Below are 27359 nucleotides of genomic sequence, written 5' to 3' on the forward strand. Positions count from 1 at the left end.
GGGCTCTCAACCACAAGGTTGCCAGTTCAATTCTTTGAGTCCCACAAGGGATGGTGGGCTCTGCGCCCTGCAACTAAGATTGAACACGGCACCTTAAGCTGAGCTGCCACTGAGCTCCCGGATGGCTCAGTTGGTTGGAGGGCGTCCTCTCAACCACAAGGTTGCCGGTTCGACTCCCTCAAGGGATGGTGGGCTGCGCCCCCTGCAACTAGCAACGGCAACTGGACCTGGAGCTGAGCTGTACCCTCCACAACTAAGACTGAAAGGACAACTTGACTTCAAAAAAGGCCAGGAAGTACACACTGTTCCCCAATAAAGTCCTGTTCCCTTTCCCCAATAAAATCTTAAAACAGACAAAAAAAAGAAATAAAGTACAAATGTTCACAAAATTCCATTTAAATTCATTTTTTTAAAGTTAAAAATAATGAACAGGCTCTATTATAATTTTTTAAATATAACCGCTTAAAAAAAGAAATATACAGCCAAGATGATTTTTAAATTTTCAAATGAAAACTATATTTTACTAAATATATATCTCTATTTAAAAATAAACATTTCCATATTTTTATCCTGAAAGATAAAAATGAAATAGATACAATTATTATGAAAAAGATCTTGTTCCAACTATTTTCAGATAGAGTGGCAGGAAAACAAGTATTTTTAAATTTATTTTTATTAACAAATGAGGAATCAGTAAAGTTCACTGAAGTCTCTATTACTGAGATGTAGTGGTAATTCAACAGGTATTAAGATAATTTGGTCATAATCTTATTATTTTCAACTGCATTCTAAAATCAAAATTCTCAATTTTTAAAAAATTACTTGTAAAAAGGATTATGAGGATAAGAAGTATTTTAATAACAACATTATTATAAGGAATGTCTCCTTCTCCTCATTCTATCTTCCACAACTCGTACAATTATCTAGCACAAATCATTCCATAACTGTTTGAAATTAATTATTGCCATAATAATTAATGACCACTTTTTGACGTCTGATCCATATTTCTGAGAAAGTTTTTCTGCTTTACCAGCCAATTTTTATACTGGTTTTAACTTTAGCTGTCACATTTTTAATTTCAAAGAACTTTTTTCATTCTCTTTTGTTCAGTTTTATGGCATTCTGATTTACTTCATGGTTTTTCTCTTATCTCTGGAAATATTAATAATAGTTTTACATTTGTTTTTGAAGTTATGCCTTCCCTGCAGAGTTAGCTTCATACAAGCCACTTTTTTTTCTGTTTGTCTGCATGTATGTTTGTCTGTACCTTATACATTAGAGGCTTTCCTCACATATCTGGCAATCCTTGGTTTTCTATTCGTATTTAGATATGAGAAAATGAAGAGATGATCTGAAGCTCTGATCCCCTGGGTGAGGTCCACTGATAATAAACTTCACTGCAGTATGATTTCCTGAGCCCTGTACTGAGGAATCCCTGATAACTTTATCTTTAGGTCTTTCTTCTTGGCCTAAGTCAGATTGTCCAGAGAAGACTCTTCTAATCTTTGTGATAAAGGCCTAGTTGCAGCATTCTGAGAGCCAAATGGAAGATAATAAAATAAGAGACAGGATTATAAACCACTACTTGTAAGAAACCACTACTTTTGAAATAAAACAGGATAAATCAATGAGGAAAGAAGTCCTTGATATACAAAAATATGATTTTCAAGCAATCCTTCAAGATCAAATCTATTGCTTTTAGCCTTTCCTGTAACAAGCACAATGGCATTAATTCATTCATCCAACATTACCAAATGTGCCATCAACTATACGAGCACAGACAAATAGGGGAGGAGTTGCAAAAGAGTTTCCAAACAAGTTAACCAATACGTGAAAAGTCATGGAATAGTCAACACACATGACTTAATCAGTAGAAGAGTCAGTACTTCCTTACAACTGGAGGAAAAGGGGAGTGTGGGGCAAAAGGGCAGCACAAGAGAACATGGGGATAATGCAATTGCTCTGTAGCTTGACTATGCTAGTGGTCTACATTTGTCAAAACTCATACGATGTACACCAAAAAGTAAATTTTAACAGAGTTTTGTAGATTTTTAAAATATTTTTTAAAAATTTCTAAATGTGAGAGTGGGAAGTAAATATAAACAAAGTTGTGTATGTGTACACACACATGCATTAGGAGGGGTAAATCAAAGCAGGCACAGAGAACAGAAGTCATGGTCCACCAGAGTAGGGTGTGGAAGGCAGAGTTGGATGAAAGGATATCCACATACAAGGGCTGCACGGCACTGAGCGTGTCCGAGGCTGAGGAACATGAGGAGCGCATCCAGGGGGTGGAAGGAAAGCCTGCTGTGGGAAGTCAGAGTCTGAGCAAGGTAAGGAGCACATCTGTGGGAGGACAGAGAGATGGCAACCCAGCCATGGAAATCAAAGCTCAAATGGGATGATGGCAGCTAGGCATGAGGAGCCCATGACGGCTTAGGGTGAGCAGGTCACCTGCAGGAGGGAGGGGCTGGCAACATTCGTGGCTACACAAGAAGCGGTTGATCTCGTAAGTAAATATATTAGGGATAATGGGACCCAGGCTTCTCACTGTTGGAAGAGTTAAAAAATTAAAAGAAAAAATACAGAGTGCATCCTACAGGGCTGGACTGGAATCAGAAATGTCCATGCAAACTCACGGTCTTCAATATACACATGTAGAAACATACAGCGAGAAAATATATGGAAAAATAAACATATATGAGGTGTGATCAAACAATATGGTGAATCTTTAAATTTAAAAAAAAGTATTACAGTAAAAGACACATTGCCATTAATCCCCTTCAAAATACTCCCCCTGGCTTCTAACACACTCGTCCCATCATTCTTGCCACTTTCTGAAGCAGTTCTGGAAGTCCTCTTTTGTGAGTGTCTTTAGTTGCGCTGTCATGGCTGCCTTGATGTCCTGAATTGTTTTGTCTTTGTGGAAGAGACAGAAGTTGCGCAGTGCCAGATCCGGTGACTAAGGTAGATAAGGACACACTGTAATCGTTTTATTTGACAGAAATTGCCGTACCAGAAGTGATATGTGACAGAGCGTTGTCGCAATGCAGGATGATTCATGACAGCACACTTTAAGACACACCTTCTCTCAACCTTAGCTCACAGCCAACTGCACTGAACAAGCTGAAACTTGTCACACACTGTTACTAAGGTTCGACGCACCGCTTTCCGTACTGAAGCTCCCTGCCTTTCCGTTGGATGGCACTCGGCAGCAGCATTCACCATTATGTTTTGATCACTACGGAAAGGTTCCCTGTCACACACTGATTCTGGTATATGGCAATTTCTGTCAAATAAAAACATTATGGTGTGTCCTCATCCACAGATCTGACACCGTGCAACTTGTGGCTCTTTCCCCAAAGTCAAAATGACCATTAACAGTAAACATTTTGAATCAATTCTGGACACCGAGGCAGTCACAACAGCACAACTAAAGACACTCGTGGAAGAGGACTTCCAGAACTGCTTCAGAAAGTGGCAAGAACAATGGGATTAAGTTTGTTAGAAGCGAGGGGGAGTATTTTGAGGGGGATTAATGGCAATGTGTCTTTTACTGTAAAAATTTTATTTAAACATTCACCATATTGTTTGATCACACCTCGTATATGTATGTGTGTAAATGGGTATATAGCATAGCTAGCTCTATCCACTAACAGAGCTTATAAACAGCAGTGAGCACACACAGAGCCCGGATCTTGGATTCTGTATCATCCTCCACTAAAAGGAACCAGGACTCCTTAGGAAAAGGGCTGATTCCACAGTAAGGAAACTGCAAGATAAGCCTAAACCATCTTCTTGGGCCAGAAAGCAAAAAAGTGCTCAGAGCCAGAGAGACATGTCGAAGCACACAGAAACCAAATTGAGAGGACCCCTACTAGCCCAATCTGGCTCAATTTGGGCCTCAAAATAAATAATGAGAGGAAAGAGTTACAACCTAATGAATAAACTAGACAATCATGAGCCCAAACTGATATAAAATAATTTGATAAAGAGCAGCATATTTAAATAATTTCAAAGTATCGCCTCAGAAAGTGGCTATTAATTACCAAGGAGAAAAAAATGAACTTTACAGTGGAGAAGGCTGACAGATACCACCCTAATAAAATAAAGTGAACACCCATTATTTGCCAACTATACCTCAATAGGGCTGGAAAAACATAATAAAATGAACACCGATAATAACAAAGTGATATAAAAATCATGCACCACTCGATAAAATGCAATGAGAAGAACACAGCATCATTTCTAGAATATTCTTGCCAAAGATGTGGTATCATAAACAAACCCAAATTGAGGGTTACTAAAAATGCTGCAAAATAGCCAGCCTGTAATCTTCAGAAGTGTCAAAGTCATGAAAGTTGAGGAAAATATGAAGAGCTAGTCCAGAATGAATGATAACCAAATGCAACAAACATGTGATTTTGAACTGAATCCTTTTGCTACAAAGACAAAACTTGAATGAGGTCTAAGGATTAGATGACAGTAACGCATCAGTATTAATTTCTGAAGTTATGCAAAAGAACAGAAAGTTGAAAATACACACAAACATATTTGGGAATGATAGGGCATCAGGTAGGCAATTTACTCTCAAATGGTCAGAGGGGGAAACACTGGATGTCTGCGTTAAGGAATTTAAACGCCATTCTGAAAGCTATCAGTAGTCACTGTAGGATATTAAGCAAGATGTTGACATCATCAAAGGATCATGTTGTAAGTATTTTTTAAAAGTCCTTCTACTACAAGCCCTAGATATGTAGGAGTCACAATATTTTCAGGGTAGGAACACATGTAATAATGAGGTTACAGATTACTTAGCATTAAATTGAGAGAAAAAGGCATGATTAATAAGGACAGTAAGATCCAGGAATGTAATACATTTGGAGACATTTAATACAGACAAGTCAATTAAACCAGATGTACACAGAGGCTGAATAAAATCAGGATAACCCAAGAGCCGCTGCACTTCATTGGGATTACCACAGGAACACAGGAAAAGAAACAAATGTGATCATTTAATCACAACCTCAAGCAATGTAATACAGCGATGGACTCCTGGAAAACACTGTCAACTTAGCATGCATCAGTCAGAAATGGGGTGACACATTACAAAGGCACGCAGCAAAAAGACAGAAACAGAAATCACACCACACTTGCAAATATTCCTGTGGTTTTAACTACAAACTCTAGGAAAATCTTTATAAGTATGGAATGTGGAAAAGCTTTATGATAATAATATCAATATTTCTGCGTCACCACATACCTGAGCTTTTAGTGTGTTTCTAAATGTTTCTTAGTTATGATTTTTGGTCAGGGCAAGGCCATAGTTAACTAGCAATACAAGCTCAAAATGGGGTTCTAATCATTGTGGGCTTCTCCTAATCTTGCCAAATACGTATTTTTTAAATCTTAGGACAGAACACTTCTAAGTAAATGTTTGACGGCTTTCAATAATATCTGAGTCAATTTGGGGCCTTAGCCACTCTCAGTAAACCAGGCATTAAGGGTGGGATTCTTGCTGCAGCAGGACAACTCCACTGCTTTTACAAAACCCTCATAAAATCTAATTAGCTATGTTCTATTTCACAACCACGGCAGTCTCCCTCTCAAGTTCTGTACCAATTCTGAGGTAACTGGATTAGAAAATCATCAAGCTGTACGGGGAAAAAACAAATCACTAGGTTAGCAGGTGCATCTTTGCAAACCAAGGACGACACATATAAACATAGACTTAAAGGCATGCATCGAGTCTTACTGTCCTTTGTCCGTAAACACAGAGACACCCACACAGAACTCCACACCAGCCTAGCGAACACTGCTGACTGCCTTCGAAGTGATGCAAATGGAAGTCCAAAAAAAGGCAAGTCGTTCAAACCTATGCCTTTGGAGTTTGATGTAAATTATGACAACATTCAAAAAACAATGTGGTAGAAGAATTCAGTAACCACTATTTGTCACATAACCAGTTTAAAGGCTCTGACACTGCCTAGGGGTTCTTAACGTATGAGTGTGCCAGCATGTCTCACACTCCGCCAGATGTTCCTCATAAAAAGGGTTCCAAAGTCAAATGACTTAGGCAAATTCTAGGTAAAACAAAGTAAAAGGTATCTATACTGCACAACTTTTAAAAACTTTTACCATGATAATGTGCTCTGCAGTATCCAAAGAGGGGTGCAATGAACACTACTTCCCAATCTTACATATCCACTGAACTCTTTAATTTTCAGAATATTCATCGTATCTCTTGAAATACAGTTTTAAAAACACCAGTGTGCAATGTTATTTTTCTTCAGACTTACTGTAAAACCACACAACATGCACTTATGGATGCTGCATAATCTTTAGTCCATAAAGTCCTAAGAGAGGGACACACCAATCATTTTTCATGATTATTTTAAGTTTATTCTGAGTTGAGGTTATTCTGAGTTGAGGTTCAGAATACTACCATTGAGTTGCATATTTGAACTATACAACTCTAAAAGTAAAACACAACTAGCCACCTCATAATATCTGCTATTGGTGATGCAAAGAATGGGCACTAGTTTAATATTTACTGAAATATAATTCGGTTTATAACAATTAAATGTTCCAACGTGAAATATCCTAAAAGAAGGAATAAGATTCTGTTTGCAAAGTCACACAGGGAAAGACATCTCCAATGCCAATGTAATTTAATAAAATGTCAGTAAGATGAATATCTGTTAACGGTAAAACAAAATTATTTACACCCTTGCATTAGTACAGCGATACATTTCAACTAAAGTTTACCCAAAAATGGCATTTTGGTTCTTCCTTTATCATAAGGCTAGACAGAACTTAAAAAACAGAATGGAGAAAAAAGCCAATCAAATCCGTCCAAAAATCACCAGAAAAGGAAAATTCCTAAACTAACTTTTCAACCTTTTGGCAAAACAAGGTACTGCTATTATGTTCATTGTTTTTACAGATGATAAAAGAAAGAGAATAAGTAACCTGCGTGAATCATCTGGCCAATAATCAAAGCCCATTCCTTTCCAGTGTATTGGTTTAGAGCAGGAATATATCAGGCTGAGGTATTCCATCCACTTGCAGATCTTCACCAGGGAAACTCTAAGTAAATGTAATTAAGCTTTATCACTATGAATAGAGAAAAATGAATAGAAGGTGGTTTTTAATTGATTAAATCTACAGTGATATGTAAGCAATTTGAAATAAAACTGCAAGTTAACAAATGCTTGCACATGGCTAAATGAATTCACATGTATTTTGAAAAGATTGTTTTCATCCACATAAGTAGTACTTTTGAGCATAATTAGATTGTGGGTGAGAGGAATGGTGTTGATGGGGAAGAATTAAAGAGAAAAATAAATTACATCAGGAGAGGGGAAAAAACTAATTTATCCCCATATAAGCCATTTGTCTTTAAATAATGAAGCTGAATTATCCTCTAGTATTATCTGCCACCCTCATACCCAGAGTAGAAGGTTATAGTGAACGCAGAGTTCTAACTGTCCATAGTGCTGAGGCAGCACCAATTAAATATGGTTTTCTCTTTAACAAAAGGATTGTATTTTCTGGTTTCTTTACGCTACGTATAAATAGGTGCTGGCACTTGAAACCATAGCTTCACAAATACAATGTTATAAATAATTGTAAAGTTCTCATACTAGTCCAAAAGTCTGAGAAGGATGGCTTAGCTAAAAGCTGTAACCTTAGACAAAATAGTACTTAACACTATAAAGGATTCTTAAATTGCGTAAGTGATGCAAATGGATGATCTTTTCCTCTTAAATATCACAAGGTAATGAATAAAGATTCAATATAGACAGTAGTTTTGTAACATGTCATAATAATAGTAACTAAAGCTGCAAAAGATAAAGTGAGAATTGCTGTACTTATTGGGAATGTTTATCTTTCAGTTCACATGACTATAAATAGAAGACAATTAAAAGTCCACAACCACTAAGTAAAATATAACTTATTCAGGTTTAGATTCTCTCTCCAAACCACACAGTATCCCCAAAGAGTCCCTCAAAATTATCTCTTAGAACCCTCCCTAATAAAAGGAACACCATGACCTCATATTAATAGAGCATTTCCCAAAGGGTGTTCATTGGAACACACTGGTAACCATCCACCTTCCAGATATTCTGCAAAAAAATATGATTCCATAACCATGTAAACTTTATAAGTTCTAGAAAAATCTGCAGTATTTTTAATGTGCAATTTTATAATAGTTTCCCAAATTTATTTAGCCACGTAACCCCCTCCTAGCCCCCTCCTCAAAGCACCTATTAATATCCCATGGATTTCCAGAACATATTTTGAAACCATGGAGGGGGCTAGAGTGAAAAGGCCCTGATTCCAATAGAAGCAAACAGTTGATCTGAGGAAGAATTAAGGGGCAAACAACGAAATTAGAAAGGGGGGAGCCAGGTCTTCATGCCTCCTGTTACCATGAAAGTCACAATGCTGCTCTCCTATAGCAACAGATGAAGCAGCACTAGAATAGGGGCGAGGGTGTTAGACAAACAAGGGCTACCCATTGCCCACCTATTAACTGGAAATAGGAGTGGGCACTGCAGAGAGGAAGTAGGGAACAACTAGCTAGAAAGAGCAATCCTGGAGCTCTGATCAGTATCAATGGAAGAAAAGGAAATCTACCGTGTTTTCCCTGAAAATAAGACCTAGCCAGATAATCCGCTCTAATTCATCTTCTGGAGCAAAAATTAATATAAGACCCGGTCTTATTTTACTGGAATAGAAGACTGGGTCTTTAATAAAATTAATATAATATAATATAATACAGGGTTTCATGTTTTTTGCTCCAAAAGATGCATTAGAACTGATGGTCTGGCTAGGTCTTTTTTCGGGGAAACACAGTAGATCTAGAAAGGAATTTTCTATACAGTGACAACAAAAGACAGCCATTCGTATGTCTGGGATGACCTACAGTAAAAATGGGGTCATTCAGAAACAAAATTCATTATGGAAAGAACTCCTTGATTCATTAAGATACAGTAAAAGCAGCTGAGCAATTCTTGCTACCAAAAACTTGAAGTCATTCTCACTGGCAGTTTCATGAGTCACAAGGGATGAGAAAATCTACAGAACTAGCAAATCCTCCTCACCTACATCTACTCTAGAGTTCATCTGGAGTAACTGGAAGATATAACCAAAAAACTACTACCAATGTTTATAGGTCATATGGTTCTTCCTCATGTTCAAGCTTATACAACTCTGACCATCAATGGAAGTCTACATCCAAGAGTCCAAAGTCAGTAAAGGAAAAATGACAAAAGGAAAGGGAAATGAACCAGCAAACATAATATAAGGAGTAACGTTGATTCCTCTGTCCATTAAGTTCTAAATTAAAAATACCCAATCATTCAGGGATCAGACTAAAGCAACCCAGGGAAACAGTATATCCATGCTCATGTTATTCTTCCTCTTTCCCATACTCCCTCCCTCATCCTCCCTCTCTCTCCAAGTATCTCTCCAAGTCCCTATCTAAACTCACTCTCTTCATTAAATTCTTCATCCTGTCCCTAATTGTATCATGTGTGCTTTTTCAAAAAAGGAACTATGTCTGTAATCTTTTCATCAACATATTTTAGCTTCATCTACACTAAAGAGTTTCAAACTTTTTTGCCCAATCTACAGTAAAGAGATACAAGAAAACAGAAGAATTTTGTGTAACAATACTTCTTTCTACACTTGATGTACTTGCTATTTTCTATTCTAGTCTATAATTTTTAAATGCTGGTGGGACTTAATAAATTGCTTTTAAAACCTATCAAAACCAACAAAATGAAAAACAATGAGCTACCTACACAACATACTGGCAAATAAGTACACCAAAAGAGAAAATGTTTTGGAAGAAATTTTTTGACTGCCATAGAAGAGTAGCACAATAAAACATTAATTTGTACCAAGTTCAGTTCTCTTACCATGAAATAACCTGGGCTTACTATGTAATACTAATCAAGGAATTATGGGACATTTAATAAAATTTGCAACATATTATGCTATTTGTTTTTACACTGCCATGCTAAGATATGCCTTACATTTCCACATAAAATAAATTCCAAAAATTCATAATGTTAATCCTGACATCCCTGTTATCACTCATAGAGCAACAGATTCTTAAAAAGAAACATAAAGAAAAAAAACTGGAAAAATAATAGCCACCATTTAGTGAACACCATGCTAAGTGTGCCAGCATTGTGTCAGATCAAAACATTATATTTATTCACTATTGTTCTTAGAATAGACTATTAGGTGGCTAGTATAAAGGAAAAAGTGCCCAACTGATATTTCTGATGACATTCATAAAGATCCTAATTGAGGACTTAAATAAAAATAAACTTAATCATCTACATTAAATGAGCATTTTAATAATTTGGTATGATTAATAAATTCTACTGCAGAAAAGCTAATACTGAGAAACAGCAGAACAAAGCATCCTAGAAAAGATACTTCTAATCAAGCCATCATCACCTCACCTAATTGACCCACACATGAAAAAAATGTGAATAATCTTTAAAACTACTCTAACACATCTACAGTACCTGCTGATGTATTCTAGTAACAAGTTTATTAATCATTCAGACAATTGTGTGTGGAGGGAGGTATACACTGAATAATATGTATTATTCATATTATTACATAATATGAATTACATACATATAATACATAATATGTATTATAATAGTATTCATATTATCACTGAATAATATGTATTATTCATATCCATAAAATGACTGTATTTTAAGGATAACTTAAATGAAATGTTACAAAATCCAAGATTCAGGAAGCATTAAAAACCAGTTATTCACATACAGACAGCTCAGATGTTTCTTTGGTATTGAGCAATACTATCTTACATCTATATTTTAAGTAAATGAGTAAAGAATTACCTAAAATTCCAATTTCCCATTTCATAGTAGAGGGAAGCTAATTCAATGAATAATATACTCATTTAGTCATTACTAACAAATTAGTTTATAATATAAACGTTATTTTTACTTCTACAACTGTATTGTAACTAATTCTAGAGTTATATTACTGGCATCAAAACTCTAATTTTATCAACAAACATAAAAACCAGAATCATTTCAACAACTTAAAAAACAAAGGAGACACAAGGAAGTTTTTCAAATCTTCTTAGATGTAACTGCAAAATATATATTATTAAATATAAAAGTGATCTATGACCTGAAGGCCCTCTGATTCCCTTGCTCTACTGCTTACCGGCTTAATACCCTCTTAATCCTCTGTTCCCCTCTAAAGCTCTGCTTATTTCCTCCCTCAAGCCATCAGTACCAAGAGCAGGGAATGCTGTCCAACATACCTCATTTTGAATCATCAGTTTGCTTACTGTCATGATACTGTAAAGAACAAAACAATGACTGTACCAATATAAAAGTGAAATGGACCATAACTAGGAATAAAGCAAAACTGATGGAAATGCAGCAAGGCAGACCGAATCTTGGCTGACTCCATTTTAAAAGTAGCCTATCATCAGCATAAAAATAAGGCATATCTAGATGACACTTTCATGAATATAAACAGCTAAACGCGAATATACAGCGTATATTACAAAGAATTTAACTACTGCTCTCCTGTTGCAAATAGTGGGACTTTTAAAATTCAAACTAAAAATTGTAACACTTAAGGAAGGCAAATTTAAATTACCAAATTTAACCCCAACAAACAATCCGTGTAAATTTCCATCACAGACCAAAATAAATAAATAAATAATGTTTAAAAAATTAAATTGAGGTCCGTTCACTACCTGGAAACTTCCTAAATCTAATTGTTATTTTATATAACGTTAAGCAATCAGGGGGGACAAAAGGGCATTTCCCAAAAATGTAGTAATCAATCCATACATGAAGAACAGCTGATATATTTCAATGCTTAAATGAAGAGACGGAATTCTTAACCTAAATTCTCAAATGACTTAAAGACAGTAAATACTACGACTTACGATACATCTCTTGACAGATTTTCCCCTTACCCTTTTCTTTTTCCCCTTTTCTTAATCCTTACCCAAACCTGTTGTTGATAACTCCCACTTTCAAGACCTCATAGTTCCAACTTAAAAATGCCTGAGACTTAACTGACACTACCTAGCCCCAAAGTGTGCAAAATAATTCCTTAAAAATTCTACTCTCTTGTTCTCTGTCACTGAGCAACACAAGTTTACTTAAAAGACTGTCCATCATTGTTATGTCATATCAGACTTTTAAAAAGACAAAATAGGAAAGATACTACTGAAACTTAATTTGCTTTAAAATGTGAGAAGTCCCTGGTTTGAAATTATTTAAAATATACTAATAAAAATAAAGTGTATTTGGCCAAAAACTTATTTGACTTTTGGCTTATTTGGCTTAACTTAAATATGTATAAAAAAGGGGTTTCTTTTAAATACTTATAAGAAACAAAGCCCGAGAAAACATATTTAGTGGCAAATATACATAAATTATTCTGATAATACTGTACAGAAAAGTATCTCATAGCATAAAACTACTAGGTAAACTCTTACTATCAAAAGGCAACTGAGCATATGGTTTTTTAATCATAATTTTAAAATTATATTTACTATTGGTATGTACAAATAGTTCTCCCTTCATTTTTGCAGGTGAGAAAGAAGATACTAAATGACAATCACAATCGTACACTAGAGTATCATTCTGGAACCATAATTCTAGAACGGAAACTCTAAAAGTACCAAATCTTTTCTTTAACTCTTCAAGGAAAAACACTAAAACATTTCTAAATTTATAAAACATGGGATGTAAAACTAAATAAGCTTTACAAAATGTTTAACTCTACACATAAAAATAAAAGACAAACAATGCCAATACGAAAGTCAACACTGTCTCACTCTTAAGAGAGAAGTCACTTGAAAGATGGTTTAGAATTCTTACATTCCCAGGAAAAGTCTGGTAGTCTGTTTTTAAAAAATCATCCTATTCACATTAATATACATTAAAAAATTTTTAAACCTCATGACATCAAGTTGCTAGAAAACCTCTGATACGGGCAACCTTAATAATTCAAGTGATGTGGCGGCAAATCCAAAAGAAAAAAAAAAAAAGACCCCAAAATAATCACCAACTGACTTGTACTTGAGGAAAATAAAGCTTTACTTGGGAACAAAGACATTTTAGTATCAAAACTTTCCAACAAACTAAAATTATTAATATTCCAAGGGACACAATACAGTACTACTTTGGCTGATATCCTTCAAAAGTCAATGTACCAGTATAGGTCTAGGTGATGATGGATATTCTTCCAATAGAGAACAGCTGGATGTTCGAATGGACTTGTACGTAACATGGGATACAGAAGGACTTCAGCTTACAGAAGCTTGAAGGTCACATGGGAGTGTTTGCTCCCATCATTGATCTAGTCCATCCGGTACAATAAGTCTTCTAAGTCACACCACTATTGAGGAGAACGAAGACCAAAATCTAACTGGTTTAGATTTGAATTAAAATTAGAGCAAATCAAACTTGCAGGCGGGAGCTGCTCCCAAACACCCTCTCCCAACTACTATTACAACATTTTTACACATTTATGTCATGTTATCTTACAAACATGACAATCTGCGGAAAGTCCATGTTTAGTAGTTCCTTTGCTTGTACTATAAAGAAATGAGATAAAACTCACCGATAACTACCTTCAAGTTCCTGTTGACATAAGATATTCTAATGTCTCCTCCCTTTTCCAGAGTGATTTCCAAAGTCTGGGAAGGAATGTTTCCACTAATAAATACCTTTCAACTGAATGTCTGTTATACCACCAGGCATGAGGCAACTGGAGCAAGCATCCATTTTTGCCCATCGCATAATTATGCAAAAGCTCTTACTGCTAACCTAAAAATATAAGCTATTATTCCTCCTAAGTTCCACATTATCTCATGGCAACAATCGTAGCCTGGTTGTACTCCTGGGGAAATATTTACCAAAAACTAGGGGGGAAAATCTTGAATAATTCAGGTCTATTCTTTTATTGTATATATATTTAAATACATTATGGTTATATATTCTATATACTATATTACACATTATAGACACATTTATGTACTCAGAGTTTACTTATAACTCTGTAACAATTAAATCAGAACCCCCAGCTAAAGAGTTTTTTTTTTAAAAAAAAAAGATACAAACTTACCCCATTCTAGGTATTCAAGAATGTTCTTCTCTCTTCTCAGCGGAGAATTATTGCATTCATCATAAAGGCAGATGAGTATATCCAGCAACGTTTCCACACTGAAGCACTGCCCATTGGTCTGAGCCGGCCCATCCAAAATAAACTGCTCCAACTGCCTCAAACGCACTTCTCCAGACATGTTGGCTTCGATTTCTGCTGGTTTTCCTTTAAATTATTGTTAACGATTTTTACTATGATTCTTTGAAACTAAATTTTAAAAGGTGTGGTTTTAAAAAACAAACCACTTGTTATTCAAACAACTGTCATGCAATGCCGGTGCTGAATTAAACATCCAACACACCGGTTACCGTCACTTAACTGAAGCGTCTTCGATTTCACACATATACATATATATTTTGAGGGATAGTTACCATAAAATATATATTTGGTACATTTTTTTAAAGAATACAATTAAGTCGTAGGTTTAAATAAAATAATAATTAAAAGTACGACGAACCACACCGTCCACACTTCTTTAGGGAAAAAAACTCGGCTCCTTCATTCAAAATTCAACTCGTGCAACATAATCCTGAAACGAATCCGGTTGCATCATTAATGCATTAAGCCCGAGGTGCATCAGCAATTCACTTCCCAGGAAGAAGGGAAACAGAAAAAGGAGGAAAAAGCCAGAATGTATGTAAGGGGGAGGGAAAACCAAAAATTCGGCTGCAAATCCTTCCAACCACCGCTTGGATGATGCATCAGCGGCAATTTCTCCAGCGGGAAGGGAGGGGGCGAGCCCCCGAAGCAGCCCCTCGGCCGGAGCACGCCAAGTCTCGCCCGGAGGAGGCTTTTCCTTTCTCCTCCCGAGCCCCTGCTATTTAAGGCTTTGCAGTTAGTCTCATTTCCAACGGACTGGGAGGGAAAGTCTTCATTTTTCTCCCCGCTTCTCCCAGGGGCCTGAGCGGCGGCGCGGCCGGGGCTGCAAACGCGGGCTGCGGACGGCACCGGCCGCGGGGCTCCGGGAGCAGCGGCTACTCAGCCGGCCGAGCGCGCTCCATGTCGCTGGTCGCTGATCGGCCGGCCTGGGCCGCGCCGGGCGGAGAGCCGGGGGTCCGCACGCCCGCACCGCGGCCGCCCGCCGGAGGCTCCCGCCGCCCTGGCGAGGGGGGTGCTGCTCGGGATTCAAAGGACACGGAGCGCGGCGGCGGCGGCGGCGGCGGCGCGGGCGGCTCCAGCGGCTACTTCTGCCCCTGCTTCCCAGCCCGGGGTGGAGGGCATCTTCCCGCGGCGAGCAGGGAGACGGCCGCGGCGCCGGAGGAGGGACTGGTGCGCGGGGAGGAGAGCGAGGCTGCCGCAGCCCGGCTCGCAGCCACTCCCTTCCTTCCCCTCCCACCCCTCCCCCGCCTCCCCGGGCCTCTCGCGCCCGCGCCCTGCGCTCCGCCGGGCGCCCCGTCCCCGCCGCACGCCGCGGACGCTCGCCGCCGAGGCCAGGCCAATATGGCGGCCCGCGCCCCCCGCCCGCGCGCGCGCACGCGCCGCCCCGCCCCCCCCGCCCGCGCGCGCGCACGCGCCGCCCCGCCCCCGCCCGAGCCCCCGAGCCGCGCGCGCTCGGGCTGCGGCCGCGCCGAGCGGAGCCGAGGCCCTGGAAGGGGCGCGGGCGGCGGCCCCAGCCCGAGGGGAGGCTGCGGAGCGCCCGGGCCGGCGAGGCTGCGGCTGCCGCAACGTGGGATGCAGGGATCCGGGAGGCCCCGGGAGGCCCCGGCTCGGGCCGCGCGCCCCGGTGCCCGACGCTTCCCGGGCGGGTCGCGGAGCGGGGCTGCGTCCTCGCCCTCGGTGACGCCACCTGTCCCGCGCGGTCGTCACGGGCTGTGGGCTCCCGGCGGCTGTGCAGACGGCGGCGCCCTGGCCCTGGCCGCCCCCTACCTGCTCCCCCAAACCCAGCTCTCCCGGGGAATCATTTCCTGGGTGTCTAATTACACCCCGGCTTGTGTCATTTCCCAGGACAAACACAATGACGGACTTGTGTGTATGTGCTACCGTCCAAGTCATGAGTGTGTGTGTGTGCGAAGGATAGAATTGCCCGTCGCTGTTGCCCAAAGTTTCCCCGCGTGGAGCGCAGTGTGTTCTCCCCCGGAACTGTGCCAGCTGCTGCCTGTTTAATCCCCAGCCAAGGTTACCACCTGCAGGACACTCAGCCGATGGAGCAAGTCAAGACGGTTCACCACTAGCAGCAAACCTGCAGCCCCCGTTTGCGCGGACACACACACACACACGCACACGCACGCACGTGACCCAGGCACAGTGCACACAGCTGGGCAGTGAAGGCAAGTCGTCCAATAGCTACCGCCCTTGGTGCATTTCAGGGCCTTCCAGGTTTTTCCGATCTTGGCTTTAGAAGAGCGGCTCTTACAGATTTCTCCCTGAAAGGTCCCACATTTACATGTATCGCTAAACTGGGTCACTGCATGCCTGTCTTTTCCTCTCAAAATTGCCATCCCCTTGATACTCTTTCTCCAAAACAATTATTTTTCAGCCCTTTCCGACACCCGTGGGGCAGTTCTGTTTTCTATGTCTGTGCCCATAGTTGCATCTTTTCACTTCTTAATATGGAAGCGGAGGAAGCACTGGAATTAAAGGTCCAGAAGTCGAAACATGAAGGCTAATAAATTATTGGAGTCGCTGTCATTCACAAAATACTGTGAATTATTTTGCGAACTCTACACTTGCCAAATTGACAGTTGCCACCATAAATAAGGACAGCATTATTTCCACGTGCTCCTGACACAGGATTGATGCTTAGACTCAGACAAAAGATCAACCATTTCTAGCCCTGACCTCTTTATATGTGTGTGTTCTCTAATTATAAAAGCAATAGGAAAGGAAAAATAAAAGTTTAATCCTAACACAGATAATGATTAACATATTGGTGTTGGTTATACAAGGCTTTTTTATACATTCTAACAAAAAATGATACATAATAAAGACAGTTTTATAGCCTCCTGTTCTCACTTAGCAATATATTACGAATATCTTCTCAGATCAAATATTCTTCAACAACATGGTTTTTAATCGTGAAGCCGGCATTTTAACACTTCCATTTGACCATGTGGTAGGGTAGCCAAGGAAAAAGATAGTTCTACTATCATTTTTTTATACCACAGAACTGGCTCCAAGATACCTACTTACCCAACTTGTAAATAACTCTAAAGAAGAGTTTAAAAGAGAGAAGTTAAAATATGTTAGGTCTCCATAAATGCTAATCAACAATGGAAGTACAGTATATGAGATACAGATATATTTTTAATAAAAGAGTCAAGCTGTCAATCCTTTCTGTTAGCACTTGGGTACCACCCACAGTCCAGAGTATTGACATTTGCATAATAACCTTTACCACATTGTTTAGAGAGTAGCAGGGAGAACTTATTTTTATTTAAAAAAAAAAAAGAAGAAGGAAGAAGGTTGAACCCAATCAATTTTGCTTGAATAATTCAAGCTCAGAGACTTAATCATTAACTAGACACTAAACACATTGTGCGCATGTTATTTTAAATGTTCCGGTTGAAGTGTGAACATGCTTGTTAATGAAACCGGTCTTAAACCAAAGAAAGACGCAGCCCCAGTCACCCCACAGTGCTGCATGGCTGGGTGTTCTTTGGGAAAAGAGCCTGGAGGAGGTCTTTGTGAAATTCTGCTTCGGGAGAGTAGATATATACCACTGCAAATACAATTTGTTTGAAATAGAGAAAGTTTTACGAAAGTGCTGGGAATTATGCAGACTGTTTGGAAAAGAAAGGACAGGCGAGGACATCAAGGTAGGAGAATGAAAAGAATAAGACAGAGAGTCATTAGGGCAAGTCTTCCATGGAAGCTTTCTTCAACTAATCCTCCTCTTCTGGCCTAAGAGCAGGAAGACAGATCCACCATTTAATATTTGTAACAACTGGCCCCACTCTTACTTGGCTATGTCTTACTGCAGAACAGGGCAAAAAGCAAGGTGAATGTCACAGCAGGGCACCACGTCCCCTTTCAGCCCAGCTAGCACATCCTGACTCTGCAAATGAAAGACATGGTTTAGTACCCTCTGAGGATAGCACACCATCAAATGCTTGTCCTCACTTCATGTCTGGCTCCTGACATGAGTACCAACTGCAAAGGCTTATGTTACGGAAAAAGGAGACTTTGTAATTAATAATTGCCTCTTTCACAGAACACTTACTGTCATGCGGGGGACCTTGCTCGCTGCGCCATTTGTCGTGCAGGGCGTCCGGCGGGGTCTCTGGTGCCGCTCCCCACATAAGAATGCAGGACACGGTAAGGCCAAAAAGGAAAACCCACGGAGCCATAGATAGGGAAGTCAAACCAATATATTCTCGCTGGCTGCTGGGCTGGAGACACAGGAAGCAGGATCTACATAATCTGCCTAACAGCAGTCCGCGCTTGCCAGCCACCATCTTCTTGCTAGCCCCCATTCTTCTTGCTAGCGTAGCCACAGCCGTTATATTAGTGGCCAATGGCTTACAGCTGACTGCCAACTAGCCACAGCTGCTGGCCATCTGATCACAATTGATGGCCATTTACTACCCAAGCCAGCACCTTTCTATGTGAGGCCGAGAGCCTGGAAACTGTTTTTACACACTTACAATGTGTAAATACTGCCCTGAGTACTTTGAACAGGTTATTCTATTCACTCATCATCGCCATATGAAATAGCAAAATTATCATCTCCGTATCACAGATGAGGAAACAGAGCTTCAGAGAGCTTAAATAACTTGTGAACAACCAACCACACAGCTAGCAAGTGACACAGAAGCTGGGAGTCTAAACCAAACTTATCTCATGCTGAGGCCCCTGGGTTTAACCACCATACAAGTGATGTCTGAAACATCTATGAAATTCTGTAAACCCAACTCCTCCTTTCTGTTGTACCAGGAAGCAGTGGAATATTGCTGTCAATTCACATATTTGGGCATTAGAAATTGACATCAGGGCAGAAGAGGAAAACCCATATATGATGAACCAGGATTCAACCAGAAGAACAGAAATCATGGTGTATCTAAAGCAGAGGAATATTAATTCTGGGAAATGGGTACACAGGTGATGGAAGAGCTGAGGAAACCAACAGGGGAGACCCACTGACTGGCAGCAGCAGCCACTACCCCCTGCCTCCCCACCCAGGCTGGTGGGAGCTGGAGCCACAGAGAAGGTGCAAAGGCTACAGGGGAGACTGCCCCAAGGAGGGGTGGGGGGAGAATCCCCTTACCTCGACTCTCTTGCCGCTAAAGAGAATAGAGCCAAGCAGGCAATGGGTGAGGAGTGGCTGTCAAGGCAAATGGGCCAAGGATTGACATACATACAAACACAGTTTAATTTTTATCCAAAGTATTAAAAAAAAGTCAATAAACCAAATGCTTTATGTCTGAACAATCATTCAGTGAATTTTGAAGTGGCATGGTTTTAACATAGGAGTGGTTTTCACTCCTCCCTCTTCATAAAGTTGAAAAAAAAACAAACCCTCCTCCTCTAGGGCACGTTTACTTAGGTCAACAGACTCGGGTTCACAGACTCCTATTTCTCACTTGCTTATCAATGGACCTTGCCCATCTTGTCCGGTCTTTAAATCTCTCGTTTAAATCTCTCATTAAAGCTCTACATATACAAGCGCTACTATAAATGGAATTTTCCAAACTGTGTTTCGAGTCAAACATTTTAATAGAGATCCTGTCCTCTACTAGAGCTATTTAGTAAATTTGAACAGTATTCTCCTATAAATTCCATCAGCATTGAAACATTTGGCAAGGCTCCATGGCCATGAGGGTTGACAAAAACCAAGCCAGTTAAGCCAATGCGTTCCTCTCAGCCCTGAAGTGGAGCTGGAGGTAATCTAGTCAGGACCCAGGGGCTGGCAGCCAAAGAAGTGAGATGTGAAGAATCCAGTTACCACAATCTGGAAATCTCTCCGGCCAAAGTTACCAGTGACTTCCACATTTCGAAAGCCAGTGGTCAATCCTCAGTCCGTGTCTCATTTGACCTTGTAGCCGGATTTGACAGCACCAATCACCCCTCTTAATGGAAACACTTTTCTTCACTGGGCTTCGGCACGCTTGATTTTCTACTACTTCACTGGCCACTCTTTCTCCATTTTCTTTGCTAGGTCCGCCTTGTCTTCCTGATCTCTAAAAATTGGAGTGTCCCAGGGTTCAGTCTTTGAACCTTTTCTCTTTTCTCTCTACACCCACGCCCTAGGTGATTTCAATCAGTCTCAAGGACTCAAATATTATATATGATGGTGTGAAAAACATGTCACAAATTCTTCAACATTCCTCTCATTGAGAGGCTGGGCCTTTACTCCTTCACCTTGAACGTAGGCCAATCTTAGTGACTCACTTGTAGCAGATAGAACATGGCAGAAGTGACTGTTTAACTTTCCAGGCTGGGCCACTAAAGGTCATGCAGCCTCACCTTATCCGCTGAAACACTATCACTGGAACCCTGCACTGCCATGGAAGAAGTTCAACTGTTATACAAAGTTCAGTGGTCCCAAGGCAGCCATGCTAGGAGAGAGCCCAAGCCATATGATGGAGCCACATGTAGACACTTAGAAAACAGCTCTAGGTAGCACCAACTGCCAGACATGTGACTGAAGATGCCTCATGATCATTCCAGCTCCCTGCTGTCAAATCACCGCAGCTAAGACTCCAAGTCTTCCCAGCTGAGTCCCCACTTGTTGTGGAGCAGAGACATATATTGTATAAGACTGGGTCTTGTATTATAGTAAAATAAGCCCGGGTCTTATATTAATTTTTGCTCCAAAAGACATGTTAGAGCTGATTGTCCAGCTAGGTCTTATTTTCGGGGAAACACGGTAGTTCTCTGAGGAAGTTTACATGATACAATTTCCGGAAGAAAGTAGAACGTGGTCTCTGATACTAAATGCTGGGTGAATGGCACAGCATTTCTCCCTTCATGGAGCTTATATTTTAGTGGAGAGATTCAGGCAATAAGCAAACATTCAAGTAAACAACAACGGAACCCCACCATGCCACGCAGATACGTGTTATGAAAAAGCAGGATAAATGGATAGAGAATGGCAGGATGGAGGGCTGCATTTATAATAGCTTGTCCAGGAAATGCCTCTCTGATGAAGTGATGTTTGAGCAGAGCCTTGAATAGAGTGGGAGGGTGTGCTGCTCTGTGGATATATGGTGGAAGAATGTTCCAGGCAGAGGGAATGGCAGGTTGCAAAGACTCTGAGGTAGGAGTGGATAGTATGTGGGAAAGGGTACAGTGGATAGTGTCGCTGGGACACACCGAGTTGGAGGGTGAGGAATGGTAGGAGATGAAATCAGGCAGATAATCAGGGACCAGATCAGGCTGGGCCTTGGAGACTATGATAGGAATTTGGTTTTTATTTCAAGAATCATGGGAAGCAATTGGAGGATTCTGAGCTGCGGTATGAAGGTAGCAGGGAGGTGTTAAGACGTGGACACCTCTGTTTTGATATTCAGACGAGCATCTGTTTTGATTGGTGGGAAACCCTCCCATTCTGGTTATTAAATATTCTGCACTTTACCCCTGCTTTCAAGATAGAGTAGACAGGATATGCTGGTAGGTTGGCCACGCAGGGTGAGAGAAAGTGAGGAGTTTGGGTTAATGCCAAGGAGCTAGGAAAACGAAGGTGCCATTCGCTGAGACGGAGAACTCCAGAGAAGGTTCATAGATTCTTTTGTTTTGGGAGGGACAGGTTAAAGACTTCTATTTTGCATATATTGCCTTTAAACAAGTGTCAAGTGGGCAATTAGAAAGATCAAAATCTGGAAGTCAGGGGAAAGGTTCAGATCCCAAATGTAAATTTGGAAGTTATCAGCATTTATATATCATTCTGGGTGCTACTTCCGCATAAAAAATTACCTGAAAACGTATCAGCTTAACAATCATTTTAGTAGATTCATAACTGCTGTGCACCCGAAATTTGGGAACATGTTATGATGGGGACTCGTCTCTGCTCCACAAGTGGGGACTCAGCTGGGAAGACTTGGAGTCTTAGCTGCGGTGATTTGACAGCAGGGAGCTGGAATGATCATGAGGCATCTTCAGTCACATGTCTGGCAGTTGGTGCTACCTAGAGCTGCTTTCTAAGTGTCTACATGTGGCTCCATCATATGGCTTGGGCTCTCTCCTAGCATGGCTGCCTTGGGACCACTGAACTTTGTATAACAGTTGAACTTCTTCCATGGCAGTGCAGGGTTCCAGTGATAGCGTTTCAGAGGATAAGGTGAGGCTGCATGACCTTTAGTGGCCCAGCCTGGAAAGTTAAACAGTCACTTCTGCCATATTCTATCTGCTACAAGTGAGTCACTAAGATTGGCCTACGTTCCAGGTGTGTGTGTGGGAGTGGGAAGGTTAGAATTTCAACCCAGGTGAGACTCATTCTACAGCCTGTACGCTGAAATGCTTTGCTAACCTACCTCATAGCAAACTAAGAGCAACTAATATCAGTTCACTGATTAATAATTAGACTAAGCCCTCGTGTCCAACGAAAAGAAGGGAAGACTGAAATGACTTCATTCTAACCTTGCAGCATAGAAGACATTCTCTCATAGGAGTTTTGGTCGTTTTCCATGTAAAGAAGAGCAAAACCAGAGAGAACAGCTTTATTAAAATAGGATTCATTTCACATAGACAAAAAGGGAAACTCTTAAGTATCAGGCTGGTGAACTCCAAAATGAGGCACAAAGAGAGACTGTGGAGTTGTAATCTCTACAGGTCTTAAAAATGATCATTTCAATTCAATTTCAACAGCCATCTCTCCTGAATAGTTTGGAATTCACCTGCCAGAAGGTAAGGGGGCTGCAACAGATGCACTCTCCGGGCTCCATTCAGCAATAAGATTCAGTGCTTCCATATCCGTATAGGGGACTCATTAAACCACAGTCATATGGCAGAGCCAGTGATTATGCTTTAGAACAGACTGTGACCTCTCTCTGACCCAGAGGACGGCAGCATCAGCACTTACAGGCCAAACGAAATAAGGCATTGTCAGCAATGTTCCTTATGATAAAAAATATAACAATAACAATAATAAAAAACGAATCAAGACATAAATCCACAAAGAGGGTGGTATCTGGAGCACCCCAGGCATTCATGAGAAAAGGGGAAATGAAAATTCAAGAAAATTAAATCTGAGATATCAAGAGGGGCTTTCCCCAAACAAGGAATGCCCCAACGTTATAAAATATAAGCAAAAGTTCATGAAGAAGATAAGAAACAATATGAAAAACTGTAAGTATTAAAACTTGGGATGCGTTCCAACCACTTCTTCACATACTAACATGGCATAGGTCAGGATAAAAAGCTAGAGAATAATATTAGGGAATGATGTTAGAAGAGACAAATTAAGTACTTTACTGTAACATTAGATTTTCCTGTTCTTTGAAACTTTGTTTCTCATAATGATAACATGTTATCCCATATAAACAATTTATCATTGGTGGATTATTTTCACAGCAATGTAGCTGAGTTTTCTGAGAACCATCCATATCCTTTTGCTTACCCTGCCTTGTGAGAAGAGCATGATATATTTAATGACTAACCACAGTGCAAGGAACCACATATGACTGTGGAGCAAATACTTTCTCTACTTAAAAATACATTGGCTAGGCCATGATAAAACTACTACTGTGTCCTCATTAATACTTCATACTGAAAATGGAATTAACTATCTCACAAAAGTATTAACTAATCATTCACAAGTACTAGAGCCAGCATTCCCAATTTTTTAAACCATTAAAAGTTGTATTCATTCATTCATTCATTCATTCATCAACAGTCATTTACCAAGCCCCCAATCTGTATCAGGAAAAGTGTAACAAGTACAAGTGGATGATGTTCTACTTGTACTTTGAAGGATGACCTTCATTGTACTAATCCCCAAATATATACTTATAAATTATAAGCAAAGGTATCACAATATTGCCAATGTCTCTTTAGTTGGAAGAGGAAGGTTGGTTGGTAGGAGGCAATGAAGCGGAGAAATTTCCCTAAGAAGTTGAGTTAGAGCTTACCTTTTGGTAAGCTTTGGATTACTCATACAACAGGGCAGTCAGAGGGCATTTTTTCCAAATAGAGAAAAACAAAAAGGCCAACTTCGGTGCTGTGGGAACTGACCCAGGACAGAAGAATCGGCCCCATGAGTAAGGGACAGAGATAGAGATAACCAAATCCAAATATGGCTAAATGAGGTCTTATGTGAGTGATTGGCCACTCGAGTGGCCAGTTCCATGGGGACAGGTTTGAGTGGAGCAGTGATGGACGTCAGGTGAGTGCTTCTGAGAAGAGCCAGTGATGGACGTCAGGTGAGTGCTAGGATTATAGATGATGCTGTTGTTTCTAGGTTCGGATGGCATTGGTTCCTTAAAGATGAGGGAAGAGGATATATAGACAGGAACCCATGAGAGATTCCAGGTCTCAGTCAACAAAGGATGGACTCCATTTTCAGCAGGGAATTGGAACAGAAACCCAAAACCAAAATGCAAAGCCAGACAAACAAGCTGACCACGTAGAATATGGGTTAGGTAGAAGCTCTCCAAGGTCTGGGATCTAAATATTACTCTGGGCCCCTGGACCCCAGGTGTAGAAGCAAGGGCCTATTTCAAGATCTTGCTACCTGATGGTCAGAGTTGTCCGTGTGCACTATAAGGCCAAAGTGGCCTCTATGGAGTGGAGTTTGAGGGTCGTCACTGCCGGCATCTGGTTAGGACTAGAACAGCCATAGACGATGCCTCCTGCCTAAACGATCTCCCTCACTCCCCTACCATACTGCCTGACATTCAACAGCCTGACATTGCTTTGGGTTAAGGTCAAATTGGGGAATGTCTTTCCCAGGTTGGATACAATCTAAAGCTTAGATTGACCTGACCACTAGTGTGTGGATACTTATTCCTTTGAGCCCTGGAGCTAAAACGCAAATAATGATTTCTCCCTTAATTGGCTACTATGGGGATCCTGTTCAGAGGGAACCTCTGAAAGCTAAATCATAAACTATTGTAGAGCTATGAACCATGGTTTAAAAGCAAATTAGGGGCCGGCCCGGTGGCTCAGGCTGTTGGAGCTCTGAGCTCCTGACGCGGAGGGCTGCCGGTTCAATTCCCACATGGGCCAGTGGGCTCTCAACCACAGGGTTGCCGGTTCAACTCCTCGAGTCCCGCAAGAGATGGTGGGCTGCACCCCCTGCAACTGGGATTGAACATGGCACCTTCAGCTGAGCTGCCGCTGAGCTCCCGGATGGCTCAGATGGTTGGAGTGCGTCCTCTCAACCACAAAGTTGTGGGTTCAACTCCTGCAGGGGATGGTGGGCTGCGCCCCCTGCATCTGGCAACAGCGACGGGACCTGGAGCTGAGCTGCGCCCTCCACAGCTAGGATTGAAAGGACAACAACTTGACTTGGAAAAGGTCCTGGAGATACATGCTGCTCCCCAATGGAGTCCTGTTCCCCTTCCCCAGTAAAATCTTTAAAAAATAATAATAATAAAATAAAAATAAAAATAAAAATAAATAAAAGCAAATTAGCCTTTTAAAGGAATGTCATTAGGAGAGATGGCCACGGTATAACATCCTCAGCCCAAAGAACAGTCAGGTGGTGACAGTGTGCCCTGAGGACACTTTAGTGACTCAGGCTACTGTCTCTTTCCCACACTCTCTCACTGAGCATATATTAAGCACTAACTACATGCCAGACAGTATGCTAGATGCTTCCCAGTCTCTGTAAAGTTTGAGAATACAAGCAATTCCCTCTCCTGCTTTCTCTTGCTCTCTCCCTGTTTCTACCTTACCCTCACTTCAAGCTCTGCTAATGAATCTTTCTGTAGCAATTTTTGTTTATCAACGTCTTCCTTCCTTTCCTCCTTTAGTATCCTTTCTCCTTTCTAGCCTTCTCTCATCTCTCCCTCCCTTTTTTCTCCCTTACCTTTCCACTGTCTTCTTTTCCCTTAACTTGTCATAGTAATAAATAAAAATGCATTCTAAAATATTTATTAGATATAACCAGTCTCAGAGGGAAAGAAAAGGAAGCTTCTGTTAAGGACATTACCGGCAGTAGGTAACACGAAGTTAGCACTTAACACATTCATACAGATTTTTTTTTTTTAAGATTTTATTGGGGAAGGGGAACAGGACTTTATTGGGGAACAGTGTGTACTTCCAGGTCTTTTTTCCAAGTCAAGTTGTTGTCTTTTCAATCTTAGCTGTGGAGGGTGCCGTTCAGCTTCAAGTTGTCCTTTCAGTCTTAGTTGTGGAGGGCGCAGCTCAGCTCCAGGTCCAGTTGCCATTGCTAGTTGCAGGGGGCACAGCCCACCATCCCTTGAGGGAGTCTAACCGGCAACCTTGTGGTTGAGAGGACGCCCTCCAACCAACTGAGCCATCCGGGAGCTCAGTGGCAGCTCAGCTTAAGCTACCGTGTTCAATCTTAGTTGCAGGGGGCAGAGCCCACCATCCCTTGTGGGACTCAAAGAATTGAACTGGCAACCTTGTGGTTGAGAGCCCACTGGCCCATGTGGGAATCAAACAGGCAGCCTTCGGAGTTAGGCGCATGGAGCTCTAACCGCCTGAGCCACTAGGCTGGCCCCTCATTCATATAGATTTTGATGAACTGCCTTAGCTAGAAGAGCCACGGCTGAAGGAAGAGAATGCCAGGTATGTGATTTTTTTCTGACAATTGGTGACAGATAGAGGGATGAAGAGGAGGTCTATGCATGAGACACTCCATCAGGGCAGTGAGAATGGAAAGATTAGAGCAAACATTTAGTAGGGAGTCTCTCCTGAACATTTTTCTCACATCATTTCTTCGATCCTCACAACACCCCTGTGAGTTAGGCAGCATTATTATCTCCAGATGAGGAAACAGGTGTAGACAGTAAGTGGCAGAGCTGGAACTGGGACCTCGTCTGTCTGATACCAAAGTCCATGGTGACAGAACAAAGAGAAACTTCACCAGCTTGATAGTTCTGTCTTCTAGGACAAAGCCAAGTTGTAAAAGGGAACCAGAGTAAGCTATTCTGAGGGTTCATGGTCCCACTGGACCACTCTCATTCAGCTTCGTACTTGTGGTCTCTCACAGTGCATTGGCACAGATTTGGAGCTGAATAAGTAATTATGGAACGCATGAACAGGATTCAGAGCAGCAAGCAGTGAAATTTCTGAACTGGAAAAATCATTATCTT

General features: G+C 41.0%; 1 protein-coding gene across 1 annotated transcript in view; it reads right to left on the bottom strand.

The window, feature by feature from the left end:
- CDC42BPA (CDC42 binding protein kinase alpha) overlaps positions 1-27359 on the bottom strand; it is a 296719-nt gene that overhangs the window by 187438 nt on the left and 81922 nt on the right. Inside the window, exon 4 of the mRNA XM_081039105.1 lies at positions 14164-14367. Coding sequence (XP_080895231.1) covers positions 14164-14367 — 204 coding nt within the window. The remainder of the gene's footprint in view (positions 1-14163; positions 14368-27359) is intronic.

This window comes from Rhinolophus hipposideros (genome assembly GCF_964194185.1).
Source record: "Rhinolophus hipposideros genome assembly, chromosome: 26".
NCBI classification, from domain to species: domain Eukaryota; kingdom Metazoa; phylum Chordata; class Mammalia; order Chiroptera; family Rhinolophidae; genus Rhinolophus; species Rhinolophus hipposideros.